The following is an 18,579-nucleotide window of genomic DNA, read 5'->3' as shown; positions in this document are numbered from 1 at the left end:
TGTAGCATCACAAGACATTTTAAAAAACCTTGGATATGTCTTCTTACCTGTCTGCTTCTTTCTTTCAGGTTCCCTTTTTGATTTCCCCCGGATAAGAGCTCTTGAGATGGCAGTTTGTTGGCCACATGGATTTTCTTCAGATTTAAACTTGCTACCAACTCTGATTTGGTGTGCAGTTCCCTAGCTTCTCCGTCAGAACGACTTTGTAACGAGCATTTATTAGCACAGCCTCTGCCTTCCACTAAGTGCATTAAGTGTAACCTTTTCGCTTTTCAAATTAAAAAACTCATGCTACTCCTTCCTATGCCTCTGGCTCTGTTTTTTGTTTTTATTCTTTATTGGTATTAAAATCCTTTTTTTCCTTCAATCTTCTGTGCACAGCTCTTTAGGAGTCGATAACTTGCAACTGTGACTCTACCTCCATGTTTTCATTAAGTGTATTTGAAGTTAATGACAAAAGGCAGTGATGACAACCCTGGGAACCGACAGTCCTTTGTCTCTTCCCCGGAGCGGGCAATCCTCTACTAATCCTTCAGTTGTCGCAGGTGGTTCCGCTCTTACGACACAATGCATTCCCGGAACTGCATCATTAAGCACTTTGTTAGAAATTAAACTAAGTGTGTGCTTCTACATTTATATCTGCTTCAACGTGATTTCGTGGTGACAAGTGAAATAAGTATCTCTGAGACGGGGTAAGGGGAGCCCGGCAGCCGGCGCGGGGGTGAGGGGTGTGCGTGCTTGTTTACAGCATACACTACTCTCCAAACCACCTGCATAGACAGATGCGCTCTCATTTCGTCCTTACCATTGTCTCAGGGGTTCCCGTCCTCACTAGGTAGGTCCTCATTGGGTTACTTGAGATCAGAGTTTGTGACATGGCTTGGGTGGAACAGCAGCTCTGCGGGCTGGAGTCTAGGCGTATTTACGTGTGCGGTGGTGGCAGCCCTCTTCCCATCCTGGGTGCTGTGAGAATTCCTCTGTTTAAATGTAGCTGACTCCTGAGATGGCGAGTTGTGCTCTCGAGGTTTTCCAACTTGGCTGCACGTTAGAATCACTTGGGGAACTTAGAAATGAAGTCTCAATGCCCAGGACACACCCCAGACCAATGAAATAAAAATCTTCAGGGGTGGCACCTGCACTTTGTACAGCTACCCAGGAGATTTGAACGTGCAGCCAAACTGGAGAAGCACTGCTCTGGATTCGTGCTCCTCAGCGTGCAGCCCACTGACCAGCAGTACTGACATCACCTAGGATCTTAACCTGAAAAGGAGACTTTCTAGCCCCACTCCGGACCCTACTGAAGTGGAATCTTTTAACACAGTCAGCAGGGGACTCGTGCGTGTTAAAGTTTGAGAAGGACCCGTCTAGAGCAAGTGGTTCTCCAATTTTGGTGCATCTCGCAATTACCTGGGAACTTGGTACAAAGCTTGGAGGGGGACCTCTGTTCATGAGCTCTCCGTGTAACTTCGACACACTGAAGTTTGAGAATAGCCCTAGATCAGGAGCCAGCAAGCTGTTTTAAATGAATGGCCACATCAGTGTTCTAATAAAATTTCATGTGCAAAAACAGGCTGTTGGTTCTTGGGCCATGGTTTGCCATTCCAAAGGATACTAATTCACTGAAATTACGACTGAGCAATTTAATATGCTTTGAAACTTCTTTGTACAGATATGTGACTTTTATCAGGAGGCTTCTGGATTATTTGTAGTCTCAATAGATAAAACAAGTATTTTGAATAAGAAAAGCATCTGAACTTATAGATGGGTTGAAAACTGGGAATAATAATAATAATTTTATCAAGGAAGACATTACAATTTTCAGAGCCTTCAATGTACAGATTTTGTTTGATGTCTGCCAATGATCTTGAGATACATGGGGTGGGTACTAAGCTGCCACTTACTGGATTAGCTGTTCTCTCAGAGGTGATTTACCCAAGTCAGTGACTTATCAGTGGGAAACATTCATCTTTGGTGTATCTTTTCACCATTTGCAATCGGGCAAAAGCATTTTGGAGTCTTGAGTTTAAATTTAGTTAAAAGCTCATTACAAGTGACTCATTTTTAGGCTTCTGTTCACTTGCTCAGTGGTTCACAATTCTCTATGCAGAAGAATTAGCTATGGAGCTATTCAAGTTTAAAAAAATGCGTTACATCCCCACCCTGCTCCTGTAGTTGAGTTTCTGAGTCTTAGGTTTTTTTTTTTTTTTTTTTTGAGCTAAAGTAGCTAAAGAATGGTAGATGAGAGGCACAGAACCAGGATGGGTAGACTTTTCATTAGATGCCTTTTCCAGTCTCGCCGGCTGTGTTGTGATGGTGCCTCTCCCTGGGCCTTACACACGGGCGCCCAGTGCAGCAGGTTGAAAGAGTGGATTGTCAGTATCACAACCCAGAGTGAGGTCTGTCCTAGCACTTACTGCAGCCTCTAGTTCAACACCTTTATGAGGTGGATTTGTTTTTATTTTCTGTGCTCTTTTTGTCGGGCCGGAAGCCATCGGCCACAGCCACTGTACATGGTCTGTTCCCTACCATTCTTTGCAGTGGCGGGAAGCCCAGCCCTGAACCCCTTCTGCCCACACATTTCCTGCCCCATATCACATGGAAACCATCTCTTGTGTTTTCTTCGCTTAGCAGCCAAGACCTTTGCCCCCTTTGATCACATCCTTTCATCTCAGGCTTCAAAACATTTTTGTTATGATGGTTGAAATAGTTGGGGAGGTCAGAGAGGCCTGCTCTCGGATTTTGGAGGCTCAGCAAACCAGCACTGGGGGTTATCGGGCTGGGGAGCTGGTGTACAAACTCTGTGACCTGTCCTCCCATCTGGGCTTGGCGGTTCTGGGCGTCTAGACAAATTTGGGTGCTATCTAACGTTCCAATTACTGATTTCATTAAAAAAATTTAACAAATAATGAAAGATGAATTTTTCCTGTGCTAGAAAACAACACTTCACAGAACAAGGATCTTGGATGAGGGAATGAGAAAAAAGGAGGAGGACTTGTGAGGAACTAAAAAAAAATTTTTTTGCTTAGGTTGAATTAATGGGTGGGTTCAAGCTCACGCAAAACTTCTGTCAGTGGGATGAAACAGGTGGAATTTTCAAGCCACCAGAGAGGCAGCCTGGTGCTGCTGAAAGCACTTTGCTTGCTCGGAAGGTATTGATTCAAAGACCTGTTCTGTCACTTGCTATCTGTTTACCTTCTGTGGACCTTTTTGTCTTTAAAGTTTAGCAAATAATTAGTCACCCAGGCGCCGTGCTACACAGTGCGAGGGATGACGAAAGGTAAGACCCAGCCTTGCTGGCCAGGAGTGAGTAGCTAGCACTGAGCGCCTACCATGTGTCTGTGTGGTGTTGTGTCCTCCTGTTACTTGCTTCCTTATAGTCCCACGAGGAAGGAGGTGGTCTTTTCCTTTTCCAGATGAGGAAGTGGAAACTCAAAATGCGTTGTTACAGTTTGAATCTTTTTTCTGTCTGATTCCAAAGCGTTTGGATTAGGCTTTGAAGGAGATAAATGATGCAATAAGCATGGGGACAATAATACTTCACACTGTTGTCCCCACAAAATGTGAGCGTAAGTGCCTTGTTAATGCAACTGCCCTGCACATGGACGGGTCCCCTCAGAGCAGTCGTCAGAAACGCTGAGAACTGTCCGCACATTCTGCTTTTCTCCGTCAGCTGCACGTCCAGTTGTACTGGCTTTCAGCTAAAGGACTGTGGTGGCCAGTGTCAGGTTTTCTTCTTCCTCAGAGAAAGATATCCCCAGGGGTCTAGAGACATCCCTAGGGGCTGCTGTTCAGACCTGATCTACCTTTTTAAATCCTAGGATGAACAACTTTGTTTTTTAAACTTTTTATTGTTGAAAGTTTTGTACACACACACGCACGTACGCACACATGCACGCAGGCACATCAAGAGATAAACTCGCAGATACCTAACATTCGCCTTCAACAGTTACCAGCAATTTACCCCGATCTAGTTCCAGGGTATTAATAAAAGACATCCGGTGGGGGAGTTCCTTCTTTCTCTCACTCCATCATTTAGTTAGAAAATCTCTGAGTGCCTGCTCTGTCAGGTACCGGACTTACTGAGGTGATCAGAACAGACAAGGTGCCTCCCTTTCTGAGCCTTAAGTTCTAGTTGGGAAGAGAGCCAAATTAGCACATAAATAGAATCGCGTTGCTGTAAGTGGAGTGAAGGAAAGAAACTAGGTAGTGATCCCATATGGGGAGGGGGAGGGGGCTACTGAGACACTGGTCGAGGAAGACCTCTAAGCAGGAGGCATTTAGGCTGAAATCTGACAGCTGGCAAGTGTCCACCCTGGGACTGGCCGGGCAGAGTGAACCTAGATATTACTTTACTAACTCTGTCATGTGATTGAGTAATGGAGTTGCTTGTGTAGAAAGTACTGCCTCAGGAGATGACTAACATCACCAACAGTTACTGAGGGAGTGTCTGTCTCCTAAGTAAGTGTACAGGGCTCAGTTTTGCCAGAGGGCGATCAAGTAGGGGCAGAGTCACGGAAGATGGAAGGGCCATTCAGGCAGAATACAAAACACCGGTCTCAGGGGTTCCTGAGACCTTCATCCTTTCCTGCTCCTTCCTCTGTGATGGCTGCATCTGGGACTTGGGGGTCCATAGGGCTTGGAGGAGAGCCTGGGGATCTGAGTCTGGTGCTGATGTGAGCCTAGTTCACTGTGATGGCAAGTGAGCCCCTTCACCTGTTTCCCGGTTCCTCAGAGGGGGGACAAAATCCTCTGCCTACTGCTTAGCCTTACAGTCAAGAGCAGAGGAGCTCACGTTGGCTTTGGTGTTGTACAGATGCACGATATTCTTCATAAAGATTCCAGATAAGGATGCCACCCCACCCATGTCCCTTGGTAAATCACTGGAATAACTTGGGTCAGCAAGGAGAAGTAAGGATGCCCTAGAGTTTGCTAAAAATAGTGTCTTGCTGTCTCCACTGGAAAGAAGTCCTTTTTAATGTTAACCCAGTTTCCTCCCATCAAGGCTGGAGGCATGAAATGGAGACCCGTTGCTGACCACTTTCTGAACCACAGCCCTTCATTTATTTGAACTCTCTTAAGTCCTTCCAGCCTTGTCTCACATTTATATGCTCTTCCCCAATAGGTTCTTTTTTTCTCCTTGGCTGAATTTTGTGTGGGTGGTTCAGGGAAAGGGTAGACAAGTACCCTTTCTGCTTCTCAGTGGGATTTTTGAAAGAATTTGAAAATGGGAGGGCTCTCTTCCCGTATCCCATTGCCTCTGGAATGGGAGCTTGCTCGCATTTCTGGAGCAAACAGGGAGAATGGGCTGCCCTCTTCCCCAAGGTGGTGGAACCCACCTGGAAGAATGGAGGGTGTTCTGGCCTGAGAAGGTGGCTGCCCAGAGAAGCTGTCAGCCAGAGGGTGGTCTGCCTTCATTCCTTCAGACCTTGTGTCCTGCCAGGGCTCAAGGGGGCCCTTCTGAAGGCAGAGAGGCCCCCAGAGGGTGAGAGGGGCAATCAGAAGCGAGAGTGTTCAGGGATGATGCAACGAGAGGGGTCTGGGTGGCCTGGAGTGCTCTGGGGCCAGGAGTGTTGGCTTTGATCAGAAGCTTGGCTACAGCCTTGCCAGGGCCTCCTGGTTCTGTAATTTTCCCTCCATCAAGCTCTCCCAGAAGCTGGAAGTCATGGAAGGGGCAACAAAATGCACATGGGGGTGTAACCAGAAGCTCCTGGGGCCATAGTGAAGGGAGAAGTGGTCACCCACTGTGGGCAACAGTGACCCACTGGTGGGGCAGGGAGCCCTAGGCTCCCCTGGGTGCCAGCTTCTTGAAGCAGGGGCCCCACTTTTATCCTACGGAGGTGGTCCACCCTGACCCAGGCCAACTGACCCAAACATAGGCTCTCTGATCATCTTTCTGGGCATTCCCTTATTTGCATGTCAGTTACTAAGCTGAAACTATATGTTTGTTAATGGGAATTTACATATGCTAAAATGCACAATTCTTAGGTGTACAGCTGGACTCATTTTGACATGTGTATACACCTGTGGAAATCACCCAAATTAAGATGCAGAACATTTCCACCACCCAGAAGTTTCCCTAGTGCCCCTTTCTGGTCAGTCCTTCCACCCCAGAGGCATCCACCATCCATCACTAGTGATTAGTTTTGCCTGTCCTTGAGCGTCACCTGTGTGGAGTCGCACATCTTGTACAGAGACTGAATCCCCAGGGCCTGGGGCTGGTGTCTGGCACTTGGCAGGGATGCACAGTGAGAGAAGCCTTGGTTCTTAGCTACCCTGTGACTGAGCACTGACCCCCTGGGAAACTGAGGCTGTGGGTGGTTAGTGAGCTGCCCAAGGCACAAGGTCCTCGGCTTAGTGGATCCTGGCCGTCAGCCCAGGCTCCCTGATTCTGAATCCAGTACTCTCTCCGGGCCCCCAGGGAGCTCCCCCAGCTCCTCCCTCAGGGCTCCCTTCTAGTACTCTTCACAGGGAGCCTGGTGATCCTGGGCAGGTAGTGCCCCCTGCTGCCTGCGGGGCCAGATCCTACACCCTCATTCCTCCATGCGATGTGATAGGATCATGCCGACCAGGGCCCAGTGCAGTGACGGGCAAAGGGCAGGGACTTGGCTCCTGCAGTGAAGTCTCCTGTCCTTTTATTTTCCTCTGAAAAGGGGTTTTCCTCAGCTTTGGGGGCTTTCCTTTCCCAGAATAAGCAGACTAAGGGAGAAGAGGCTTCTTTGGTGGAACGCTGCTGCCCCCAGGTGGGTTCTTGGGGACACTGCCACAGAGCAGGACATCCAGGCCCGGCGTTTTTGGGGTCTCGGGTTCTGCACTACTTTCTACAGCTCCCCAGCTCCTGGCCTCCTGGATCCTAGTGCCCTTGGTCCCTGGGAGGCAGACGACCATCAGAAGCATCACCCAGCACCTCAACCCCAACCAGGAGTAGGAGGAGGTTCTTTCTAGGAGAACCAATCCCAGCCGTTGTGGGAGGCAGATGTGGCCCTCACACCTCGGGCGGAGGGCGGGCTGGACATAAGCCTTGAGGGCTTGTCTTGTATTAAGCAAGGGTTTAATCGGGTGAGATCAAGGTTTGATCTCAGGGCTCGGTTGAGGGGCAGAGGCGGGGCGGGGGTGCTTCTCTGCAGCGGGGTGTGCAGCACCTCCGGCCTGCTGTGGGCGTGGGTGCCGCCCGCCAGCCCCTCCCAGCTCGCCGCCTTCCTGTCGCACCTGCGGTCGCGGCGGTGTAACGGCGCAGCCCTCCCGGCCCCGGCACGTGGCCCGGGGCGATGCTATCTCTAACTCAGTATTTTTAACTCTTCTTTCCAGAGGATGTGGCTTCTGCGGGAAAGCTTCAAAGGGCGCCCCCCTGGCCCCCCCGCTTGGCAGCCATGATGTCATGGAAATGGGCGGGGCGGCCCCAGGCCCCCAAACACCTGCCAGGAAGTAGGAGACTTTTTCCACTTCCTGTCCTACTTCTGGCTACTGACTCAATGTCTGACCTGCTTATTAATTTCAAAATATAGCTCTCTGTGTGATACTCAGAGGAAACCTTACTCATGTGTGTGTCTGGGTGAGATGAGGCCTGAAACCCAGGTGGCCTTACACAGAGGCGGGGCACCGGCCAGTCTGCAGCCTCCTGGCTAGTCAGTGGACTTACTGAGTGACAGTTCCGGGTCTGCAGGCGGCTTGCTCCCCGGCCCCAGACCCACCCGTCTGTCAGAAGCCATTCTTCCCACACACTGCTCCAGGAGGTAGTTTGCAGAAGGAGTTTTTTGTTTTGTTTTGTGTTGTTTTTAAATGGAGGTCCTGGATGGAACCCAGCACATGCTCTACCACTGGTCTATTATTCCCCCCACCCCTAGAAGGAGTTTTAAGATAGGACGTGTAGAGAAAGTGAAGTGAACGGTAATATGGCCTTTAGCCCTAGACCTTGATATGGTCCCTCAGTGACCAGAGCAATACTTCTGGAAGCTCTGTGTCTTCCCAGAATAACCATCCTCCAGGTTCTATTGGGTTAGTGCCTGCCTGGGGGCTGCCCTGACCACGGGGCCATCACTCAGGTTTTGCTTTTCCTGATAGTTCTTGAGAGGTGTACTCTTAGCTCTTGGCTAAATTGTGAAATTTTGGCTCACCGGGCCACCTCACCTATTAATCCCCGCTTTCCTTTCTCTTATGCTTCCTGCCCCCCACTGGCTCCCCTGCATCACGTGCAACTGGGCCCCCTCCCCAGTGCCTGATGGCCCTAATCATTTACCTGTTCACTTGCTGGTTAAGTGTATTTTAGGCATTAGTTGTGAGCCAGGCACTGTGCTAGGTGTGGCAGACACATGGATGAATAAGATAAGATACACTTCCCAACCCAAGGAGCACATGGTTGAGTGGATTTTCTTGCCCAGATGTTACCTGATAGTTAAAGTGATATATGTTAAGGGCTTATGTGTGACCCCAGAGAAGATGGATTTCATGGGAAAACCAAGAAGATAAACAATCCTTCAGGACTCAGATGGTGCCTCTCCAATGGTAGGTCTTAGCAGAGGGGTTGCTCTCTTGGACTGAAGACCCCACCTGTATGTTTCTGAAGCATACACCGGTCTTAACCTTCTCTTGACTGGACTATGATTCCATTTCTACTCAGAGGGCAGGTCTCTGGGTGAAGTGTCGGAGAATCCTCTAGAACCCTAGGCCTCGGGTTATAAGCAATCATGCAATCCATTCTTCTGCCTCCAGGGTTGGCCTGCACTTATGTCTTTTCAGGCAGTAGGGTGTCTGTCCAGAGAAATCTGTTCTACAACTGGCCTGGGTGACACATTTCCCAGGGGATGGTATGTGACCTTCCCTCCTGGAGGCTGGTCCCTGCTCATAGGGACTGTGTCTCCTCAGGGCTAGGCCTTCTTATGGACTCATGACTGTATCCAGGTTTCCTTAGCAGCCTCTTCCCTCTTCCCTCCATGTTGAACAAGGCCTGGTGTCTTACTGCACTGAGGGGATCTTCTGCAGAGGCCCTCGGCCCAGTGCTGCCCCTCCTAGTGGGCATGGTCCCCCTTCCCCTGTGCCTCCTCACAAGGCTGCTTTAATTCCCTCCGACACCCCCAGGGTGGCCTGGGCAGACATGAGAACAGAGTGGACAAAGGTGAGTGGCCCCTCTGCACCACCTGCTCAGCACACCCGCTTGCTCTGCCCTCTGACTCGGCCCTCATTGGCTGTAGGCTAACTGCTTCAGTCTTGAGAGAAGGTTCTTGCTGGGATCAAGAACCCCCTGGTTTGAGATGGGAACCTCTCACAGGCAGTGCTGTCCTGCTCTCCAGATGGTCTCCCACCTGCCTGACCCCTCATCACCCTCGGCTTGGGCTGGGCCTGGAAGGGTGGGTCTTACTCCCTCCATGGGTCTGGGTGGCTCCCTAGCCACTGCTGCCCATCATCTCATAGGTCCTCAGGTGGCCTTACCGGTCCAGTGTCCATGGGGCACTGCCATCTCAGGGCCCTGGACTGGCATGACTCCTTAGGCTCCCTTGGCCTCCTCCGAGGTCTTGTAAGGGTCTGTCTTTGGCCCCTTCACTGCCTTCCAGGGTCCCTGCTCCTGTCCCTTGTCCTAAGCCCTGTGTCCCCTTCAGCCCCAGCATCTTTGCAGCCAACTCTCAGGAGCAGACGTGTCTCCCCAGCCACCCACACGTTCCTTGCCTGGATCTTTAGTATACAGACCAAAGTGGATTACTACTTTAGGAGAAAAAAAAAAAAGACAAACTAATTCGCCTAAAGTTTTTAACAGTTGATAAAGGCTTGCTCTGTTAACCCTCCCAGGCGCATTTTCATTTAACATGGGGAAGAGGATGCTTTAATTAAAAGAAATTCCCAGCGGTGGGATCTCTGGCATTGTGTTAGACTGAGGAGGAGGCAGTTTTGAGTTTCCCGCAGGTGGTACCTGTCCTGTGTGTGAGTGAGTGACCTGCTATGATGTGATTTCCTCTGAAACCTTTCCCTTTAGTGATCTTTAAGGCCACTTATATTTGGGCTGCACGTGAGGCAGCTCAGGGAGAAGTGGGATTTCTGTGACTACCCTTGGGAGTGCTGTGGGAGATGGACAGGGTTCTTACTTCTATAGAAGCCACAGAGTCAGAGATGAGTGGAGCTGGAGGCAGCTCCAACTGCGGAGCTCAGGGAGGGGAGGGGCCTGCCGAGCTGGTGGCTCCATCCCTGTGAAAAGAAGCAGGCCTGAATTGTAGCTGGAAGGATTTGCATGTTTCTGGCTGGTGTGGTCAGAGACACATCCCTTCCCACCCCGGGGGAATGGTAAGCACTGAGCTTCAGTCTTATTAGTTGTAATTGTGAGGTGGATGCCTGAGTGGTCTCTGGGGGTGTTCCCATCAGTGCCCATGACCCCACGAAAGGTTAGGAGAATCCCACCTCCTGTCCTCTAGGTGAGGGCTTGAGACATCTGTCTCCTTGGCTGAGTCCCTGGGCTTGAGGAGAGAGAGCTCATCTTTGTTCTCCTCATTCTCACACCCAGGGTGGTGGGAGTAGTCAGGCTTCTACCCACTTCCCTGGCTCCTTGACTGGGCACTCCAAGGGGCTGGGCCTTGAATGGGGACCCAGGCAGTGGAGGGGTGGGTGGTCCCCAACCATGAATTTGTAGAGCAATGCACAGTTTCATTGCGAATCCAGCCTGAGAGGGAAGGCAAAGGAAATGCTCCAGGAGGGCAGGAGACAGTGGGTGGCCTTTTGGGGACACTTGCTGGGTGGTCCCTGTCTGCCCAATTTCAACTATAGGTCATTACCACCCATGTGTCTGGGCATCCGGCTATGGGTGGCCCAGTGGTGTGGCATGAAAACGGAGGAGCAGGGACCCAAGCTTTTAAGTGGGTTTGCCTGGCCCCCAGCACAGCCTTCTGAGTGGATTTTTTTAGAGGTTATTCCAGGAAGAGGTTGACTTAAGCAGCTTGTTGAGTTAGGTTCCCTGAACGTCATCATGGACAAACGTCTCAGTTCTTTCTGCCAGGCTAGTGATCCGTAGCTGGGCGACAACCCCCCCGACCAAACCCAGCCAAACAGGAGCACAGTCTCTGCTCTTCCAAAACACTTTTTTTTTCTTAAACATTTTTTATTGAGTTATAGTCATTTTACAATGTTGTCAAAACACTTTTAATGAAGCCAAGGCAGCAAAACGTGGCTCAGATACACAGCAGAGCAGGGCCTAGATAATGAGATAATTTCCCCCACATCTTGGGGAAGAGGGTGGTAGGTATTTCTTTATGAACACTATTTAAAAAAAATACAAACTCTGCACAATGTGCTTCAGGAGCTAGAACTCAAGAGACCCCACTGAGGATCCATCACCCAGTGGGCATCGAGGCAGTCTCTGGGAGTGGGGAGGGAGCTTCTCCACGGCCAGGAGGGGCTGCAGCAGCCCCCGCCTTTGCCGGGGATGCCAGGCAGTGACAAGTAGCAATGAGGCAACAGAGTGGGTGGCGGCAGTGCTGGACAGCTCTCCAGAATCTTGATCACGAATATCTGGTGGGATCCCGTCGGTGGTATTGCCTAAGGCCAGAGAGGTGGATGGAGCCTTCTTGTCCACGGGGCAGAGAACATTCCTCTCTGCTTGAAGAGGGAGAGGACTGGCTATGAAGAGGAAGGGGCGAGGGAGCACATGGCTCTCATGTTCTTGGCGACCTGAGATGAGAAAGAACAGAAGTCAGGCTGGATACTGAGGAGACCCAGGACAGTTAGGGATGTGACGGGGACACATCTGTTTGTAGAGTTCTAGGAGCAAACGGACCCCGGGGTTCTTTCTGATGGTGGTGGAAACGGATGCTCTTGTCAGCTGGATGACCAAGGACGCTGGGTGCAGAGGGGTACGGAGCCAGGACTAGGGTGTAATATGAGTATAATGTCTTCTCACTATATTGGGGTCAGGAATTGATGGCCCCTTCAGGATTTGTAGTGAAAGGGATACAATAGAAGGCATGGGTATGAATGAATGAGTCCAGTTCTGAGTTTCTGTATTTCCTTCTATTCATTAGCTGTGTGGCCCTTGATGTTACCTGGCCTCAGTTTCTTCATTTCCCAAATGAGGAATAATTACAACTGTTCTTCATACTTTGTAGGGGAGACATGGCTCAATCGAGGTGACAGTTGTCACCTGAGGAGGGTATTGTGTTATACATGTGTTCCAGGGCCTTGCTATTAACAAGAGGAACTCCTAGCAGGAAAAAAAAAAAGCATTTTGGCAGGCCCAGCCTTTGGACCTAAAAGCAAGACCCTGGTTTGCTTTTCAGAACTTGGGGACCCACCCCAAGACTGCCACACCCCACCTCCCATTTGAGATGCTGGCTCACCTCAGCTGGACCACAGCTGCAGTGTCATGAGCAGGTTAAACCCGACCATTTTCAGGAGGAGGATGCGGAACGCGATCACCAGTAGATTTTGGAAATTCAGGCTGATATCTGCAAAACCAAGGGGCCACAGCAGTCATTGGCACGCACGCCAGGTCTGCACAGGCCACGTGACACCAAAGGCAGGGTGGGGAGTCGGGGGGGGGGTGCTTCAACGCCTGGGAGTCGCCTCTCCCTTTGAGCTTTGCTGCACATTCCCTCATAAACACTTCATTGCCAAGAGGAAACGCTAACTGCACTTGGTCCTCGTTTTATTTCTGAGCTCCCTCCGTGGATGAGGATGGTGGGTGCCAGAACTTATCACACACGATTCCCTGGGTCTGGGCCCCTGAGTGCGAATTTAGTGGCTGAACCACGAGAGAGAGGGATGACTCAGTAAGGGCTCAAGTGGAAATGAATATGGGCCTAGGGTCAGTGGTGAGGAGGGGTGGGGATCTTTGAGAGACAAGGTCACCGCCTACATGAGTTCTGCTGCTCTTTTTTTTTTTTTAATTTAAGGGGGAGATAGTTAGGTTTATTTATTTATTTAATGGAGATACTGGGGATTGAACCTAGGACCTTGTGCATGCTAGGTGTGCACTCTATCACTGAGCTATACTCTCCCCTCCTCTCTGCTCTTTCTGAAAGAAGGCAAAACCCCCTGGCTGTGGAGGGGGCATGTCCTCAGGATGCCCTGGTTAGTTTAGGGCTACATGTAAGCCGGTCAGAGATTTCACAGCCGGGCCACCCAGGAGCTCTCCTCAGCTCTGCTGACAGTGGAGCCATTGAAAGGAACACAGAGGCCCAGGAGTGAATCATGGGTCTAGTCAAACTAGACTCGTCCTCCAAGTACTTAGAGTGGAAGAGAAAATTGGAGGTGGTGAGAGGAAACTGGGGGTTCAAGAACACCCCCGGGGCAGCTCTGAGTGGGGCTCGGGATGCTGTTCTTGCTCCTCAGAACTTCATTCCCAGACCCACACCTTCCTTCCCACGTCCTCTATCCAGTCCGGGTAATTGTGGATTCAATCACCTCCCCAAACCTCCCCAAACCGGTATGAAGCCAGGATAGACCCCTCTCGTACCTGTTTCAAAGCTTTTCTCTACCAACTTGGGATTGCAGGGAAATTCTAAAAGAAGAAACAAAGATATTTTTTCTTAGAGTCCAGACTGTGCTGACCCTCCCACCCCAGAGCCCCAGGATTTGGGCTGGTGAACATTCACAGCCTTTCCAGGCTTCCTCGGGAAGAGATCAGGAGGGAACTGACCAGCACCCTGGCTTCTGGGCACCATTTCATTCACTTAATGAACACTGGTTGTGCTGAACACACGTTACATGACATGAGGCCATAAGGAGCCTTCAGACACAGACCCTGCCCTTGGGCATTCTCCAGTCTGCAGTCTGATAGAGGCAGGAAGGCAGACACTGTGACCAAAAGGGGTACGGATGCTTTCATATGTTCCACAAAGTTTTGATCCCTGCATCACCAATTTTTCTTCTCCTTCTCAGGAAATAGGACTACCATTAACTCAGCTGCTCAGAAATAAACTCTAGCCACCTTCCTTGATCCCCTCTTTCCCTTCTCATCTCAAATGGTTCTACCTTTGAATCCCAAACGTGCTGGACACTCAAATTCCCTGCTACAGCCCTGTCCCAGCCTCCGTCATCTCTCTGTTCCAATCGCTTCTTTTCTGCTTCCATCCTTGGCTCCTACAATCTATTCTCCACTCAGCAGTCAGAGCGCTTTTTAAAAAAACTTAGATTAAATGTCATTTCCCTGCTTACAGACAATAAGTTGCTTCTCATTGTACCTAGAACAGTATCTCCCTCTCATGACCTGTGAGGTCCTGTGATCTGGCCCTTGCCTACTCCCACCATCTCATCCCCTCCTGCCCTGCTCCCTTCTCACTGTGCCCCTGGCTCAGGCCTCCTTAGGGTCCCTTCTTGGCCCTTCGCATGGCTGGGACTTCTTAGCTTTGAGATCTCAGCCCTTCTCTGGCACGTGTCCCTAAGGTGGCTGTTTCCTAAACTCCAAGTTACAGCACATATTCCAATCTGGAGTTCTCTAGATTTCCAATTGCTAATGGGTGGTCCTCCCAGTAAAAATGGAGCTTGCTCGGGGCAGACCCCTCATCTGATGTGTTTGCTCCTCCACTCCAGCACCTGGCATGTTGCACATGAACAGTGATTGCTGAATGAATGAGTGAGTGAGGTCAGGAGCTGGGAGAGACCTTTGGTAGAGAGAGAAATAAAGGGAGGGATCTTGGAGAAGTGCATCACAGGAGGAGCAGTGAGGGGCTGAGCAGAGGCAGGGAGGTGGGGACTCAGAGCAGGTGAGCCTCAGGGCCAGTGCCCTCTCCCACTGCCTCTCCCCGTCTGCTGTGTGCCCAGGACATTCTGTGGTCTGCCAGGGTGGGACTCACTGGTGGTCAGTAACGAGAGTGTTGGGGGTTTTGCTGACAATTGATGAGGCCGAGACCACCAATCAGAGCAGCTTTCGGATACCAGGGACCTGAGCCCTGGGCACAACCAGGTCACTCAAAGGGAGGAGACTCAGCTTAGACAGGCACCGGGGCTGCACTCACCTTCACTGGCATAGAAGGTCTCACTGAAGGCATCTTGACATCCAAAACTAGTGCTGTTGCTCCAAGAGAGGACTCCGTTGCTCTTGGAACCTATGGCCCCCATGTCTAGCACAGTGCTAGTTGAGTTGAACACCTTGAGGTCCGTGGCTGGTAACTGTGTCATGTTGATTTGAGAACCAAAATCGGTGTACAGGCAGACGGTGGTGTCACTGGATTTGGAGTCTCTCAGCTGGTACACAGCGGGGTCGGGGTCCTGGATAACTGTGGGCCAAAAGGACCTGGGTTAGGAGATGCTCATTTCCCTCCTTTCCTCAACCCAGGCCCGAGTCCAGATGCCAGGGATGGGCAAGAGTGGGGCTCTGCGGGGCTGGCAAGTCACAATCTCAAGCCTTAGATGGGAAAGAACATACTAGGACATTCCAGCTGCTCTCAGTGGATGGGACTCAGGGACAGGCACAAGCCACGAGTCCTGGCCGAGGTCAGGGTCTCTCAGTGAACGCTCCCTGCCAGGTCCTGCCTGCCATTCAAGGACATCAGAAATGCAGGGCTACTTAATGATAATCCCTGTTCTTCTACTTAATAGGAACTTCTTCAAAAGCTCAGCCAGCCTCTTAAGCAACAACACAGCTCTGGCAGGAAAAAGCAGAGGAAGGAGGCCCAGCAAAGCAAACCACACATCTCAGAATCCGGGGTGGTGTCCCTCACTTAGGCTGCGCATTGGCAGGAACTGGAGATTTATGATAGGCTGGGCTTCAGTTAGATCGATAGCATCCCCAGGAGATTTCCCTCAAGGATAAAAGTTTTAGACTCTCAATCAGAACACCTGCGTCCCCGCCCAGGCTCCACCATTTACTAGACACAGGCCTTGAGCAACTCACAGCAGCACCTCAAGCCCCAGGAAATTCATCTGTAAAATGAGGATGTTGCCTCATCCAATTTCCTAACCAGACTATTCCGAGAAGCCATGAGGGTTTCTCCATATAAAATTATATTTAATAAACTGAAATACTGAGATAGTTTTAGTCATTGTAGCTCTCGATACTCCGGGGTTATTGCCGTGACCATGTGCTCCCGAGCACTACTCAGTTACCACTCTGCACCCCCAGGAAGCGGGAGTTGCCGGGGGCTCTTCTTCTGTGCTGAGACTGACTCTTCAGTATTTTCATAGGATTTAGTGTTTTTAATGCAACCCTCAGTGTTTATTCTTTCAGACCTCCTGCCTTTAGAGGAGGAAGCAGAGGTTTGCCAGGGAGATTAACACGTTGGGGCCACCCAGAGACTTGAGAACAATGTTGGGACTAGAGCTTCCTGCCCCTGTGGTTCTCTGCTCCCACAGCTCCTCACCACGCATGCAGAGTTTTTCAGAGCAGCGATGCAAGATGCATCAGCCAGCCAGGGTGGCCTTGGCAATGCAGATAGCCAGCTAGGTCCCAAATCAGGGGAATCAGCTCTTGGCATGGCCTTGGGTTGCTGAGTCAAGGCAGAGCTGCCTCTGGGTGGGGCTGTCCCCGGAACAGCAGAGCCGGGGTGGGTCTGTGGTCACAGGGGAGCGATATCCAAAGCTCTGGCCTCAAAGGATTCTGCCTGCTCCCTTCCAATCTCCATCTCCCTGGGAGGCAGAGGGTTACTGGGTTAAGGCCCTATCTTTTACTGGGTGGGGAGAGACGGGAAGCCATTAGCTAATACCCCAATGGATCTGTTAGTCATCAGTAGGAGTCCCAGGTGGGACTGGGGATGGGGACCTGGAAGGGTGTGGAGGTGCTGAGAGAATGTGGCCTCAAGAAGAAGGCAGAAGCTAAGGTACCACCAGACTGTTTGGCCTTAGAGGGGAAAGGGGGTGCTGCAGGGGCCAGATACCCAACTTTTTTTTAACACCTCTATTGTAGTATGGTTCCTGTACAGTAAACTACACAAATTTCAGGTGTACAATTTGATGAATTCTGATAGATGTATACACCTATAAAACCACCACCACAGTCAAGATAGCTAACATTTCCATCACTCCCTAACAGGTGCAAATTTTGAATTCCCAATTTATCCCTTCCCACTCCCCTTCCCCTCTGGTAATCATAAGTTTGTTCTCTATGTCTGTGAGTCTGTTTTCTGTTTTGTAGATAAGTCCATTTGTAGCCTTTAAAAAATTTTTTTTAGATTCCACATATAAGCGATATTATATGGTATTTTTCTTTCTCTTTCTGACTTACTTCACTTAGAATGGCAATCTCTATGGCATTATTTTCTTCTTTTTTATGGCTACCAGATGCCCAACTTTGAGTCCTGGTTAAACTCTCACTCAAGTCCTAGAGCTGGTGGGTGTCAGGCGGGAGAAGGTCTAGACCACACTGTCCAATGTGATCGTCTTTAGCTATGTGTAGCTGTTTCAGTGAGTAACCCAAATCAAGTCAAATTAAAAATTCAACTAACAATTAAAACTTCATTTTAAGAGCTCAGTAGCCACATGTGGCTGGTGCCTACTGCACTGGACAGTGCAGAGTGACAGAATATTGCTATTGTCACAGAAAGTTCTATCGGACAGCACTGGTCTGGAGGGAGCATGCCATAGAATATGAGGAAAGGCACCAGGGGCTGAGGGTGAGACTTAAAAGCCATCCCGAGGTCTGTGAGGGGTGCCTGCTAGGAGCAGGCCAGTTCTTCAGTTTTGCTAGCGAGAGATTAAAATGAAGTGGCAATTAGTGAAGTCAGAAGAACTGAGGTGATTTTTAGCTTTTATCAAGTCTTGTCTTTCCCAGCGGATGCCCTTTGGGCTTCCCTATGTGCATTTTTTGCTGTTGTTTCTCCTGTCCATCTTCCCCACCTCTTATCTCCTCTCTTGCTCACCCTCTCCCTGTTCCCCTGACTTCAATCTGACCTTTGAGCTCATCTCCCAAAGGACTTGTCTAGAGCATAGAGCTGACTTGGTCACATTTTGTTCAAAGTCATTCAGGGACTCCCCATTACCCACAGGATACTGCCCACACTTCCTGGCATGACATTCAGGGCCTGTCATGATCTGGAGAGCTTGAATTTCCTCTCTCAGGTCCTTTATATGCCCTGTGTGAGCATAGCCACACCAAACTCTTGGCTCCCTGGAATGTAAGCTCTGTGACAGCAAAGGCCTATCCCCAGATTACTGCTGTGTCCCTAGCATCTGCCACATAGTAGGTGCTCAAGAAACAATGTTGGATAAACAAGTGGCCTAGTGGCCAGCAGATCTGCAAAATTTCTGCTCATTAGACTTCTAGGTCAAAAAAGCAGGGTACTGATACCAACTACTCTATATAAAATAGATAAACAACAATGTCTTACTGTACAGCACAAGGAATGTATTCAATATCTTATAATAGCCTATAATGAAAAAGAATATATATATAACTGAATCACTATCCTGTACACCAGAAACTAGCATAATATTGTAAATCAACTATACTTAAATAAAGAAAAAAAAAGACTGGCTACTGATCCTTAACTTGATTTTTTTTAGCCCCCTTTTATTTTTACCCCCATGTACTTAGAAGTACACAACCTTCTTTTTGTCCAAAAACAAAAAAATGAGTCACTATTAATTTGGAGGGTTTTACGGATCCATCTGCCAGACCCCTGGGAGCAGAGACATCCTGTTCCACCTTAGCAAGGTAAACACCCCCCTACCATT

General features: G+C 49.8%; 2 protein-coding genes across 6 annotated transcripts in view; one reads left to right on the top strand and one right to left on the bottom strand.

Annotated features, from left to right (window-relative positions):
* Window positions 1-18,579, top strand: part of DAD1 (defender against cell death 1) — a 69,407-nt gene that overhangs the window by 14,410 nt on the left and 36,418 nt on the right. Inside the window, exon 3 of one of the 5 annotated variants that reach the window (XM_006217214.4) lies at window positions 69-300. The exons of the other annotated variants lie outside the window; for them this stretch is intronic. The gene's annotated coding sequence lies outside the window, so the exon portion shown is untranslated. Of the gene's footprint in view, window positions 1-68; window positions 301-18,579 lie in introns of those variants that run through there. 5 annotated transcript variants of the gene reach the window in all.
* Window positions 11,078-18,579, bottom strand: part of LOC102526924 (T cell receptor alpha chain MC.7.G5-like) — a 403,550-nt gene continuing 396,048 nt past the window's right edge. Inside the window, exons 5-8 of the mRNA XM_072962791.1 lie at window positions 14,928-15,188; window positions 13,427-13,471; window positions 12,309-12,416; window positions 11,078-11,643 (exon numbers count right to left, since the gene is read on the bottom strand). Of these exons, the coding sequence (XP_072818892.1) occupies window positions 12,310-12,416; window positions 13,427-13,471; window positions 14,928-15,188 (413 nt within the window). The 3' untranslated portion in view covers window positions 11,078-11,643; window position 12,309. The remainder of the gene's footprint in view (window positions 11,644-12,308; window positions 12,417-13,426; window positions 13,472-14,927; window positions 15,189-18,579) is intronic.

The sequence above is a fragment of the Vicugna pacos genome, chromosome 6, assembly GCF_048564905.1.
Source record: "Vicugna pacos chromosome 6, VicPac4, whole genome shotgun sequence".
Classification (NCBI taxonomy): domain Eukaryota; kingdom Metazoa; phylum Chordata; class Mammalia; order Artiodactyla; family Camelidae; genus Vicugna; species Vicugna pacos.
The sequence above is the reverse complement of the archived record's forward strand: the minus strand, read 5'-3'. Positions and strand labels throughout refer to the sequence as shown.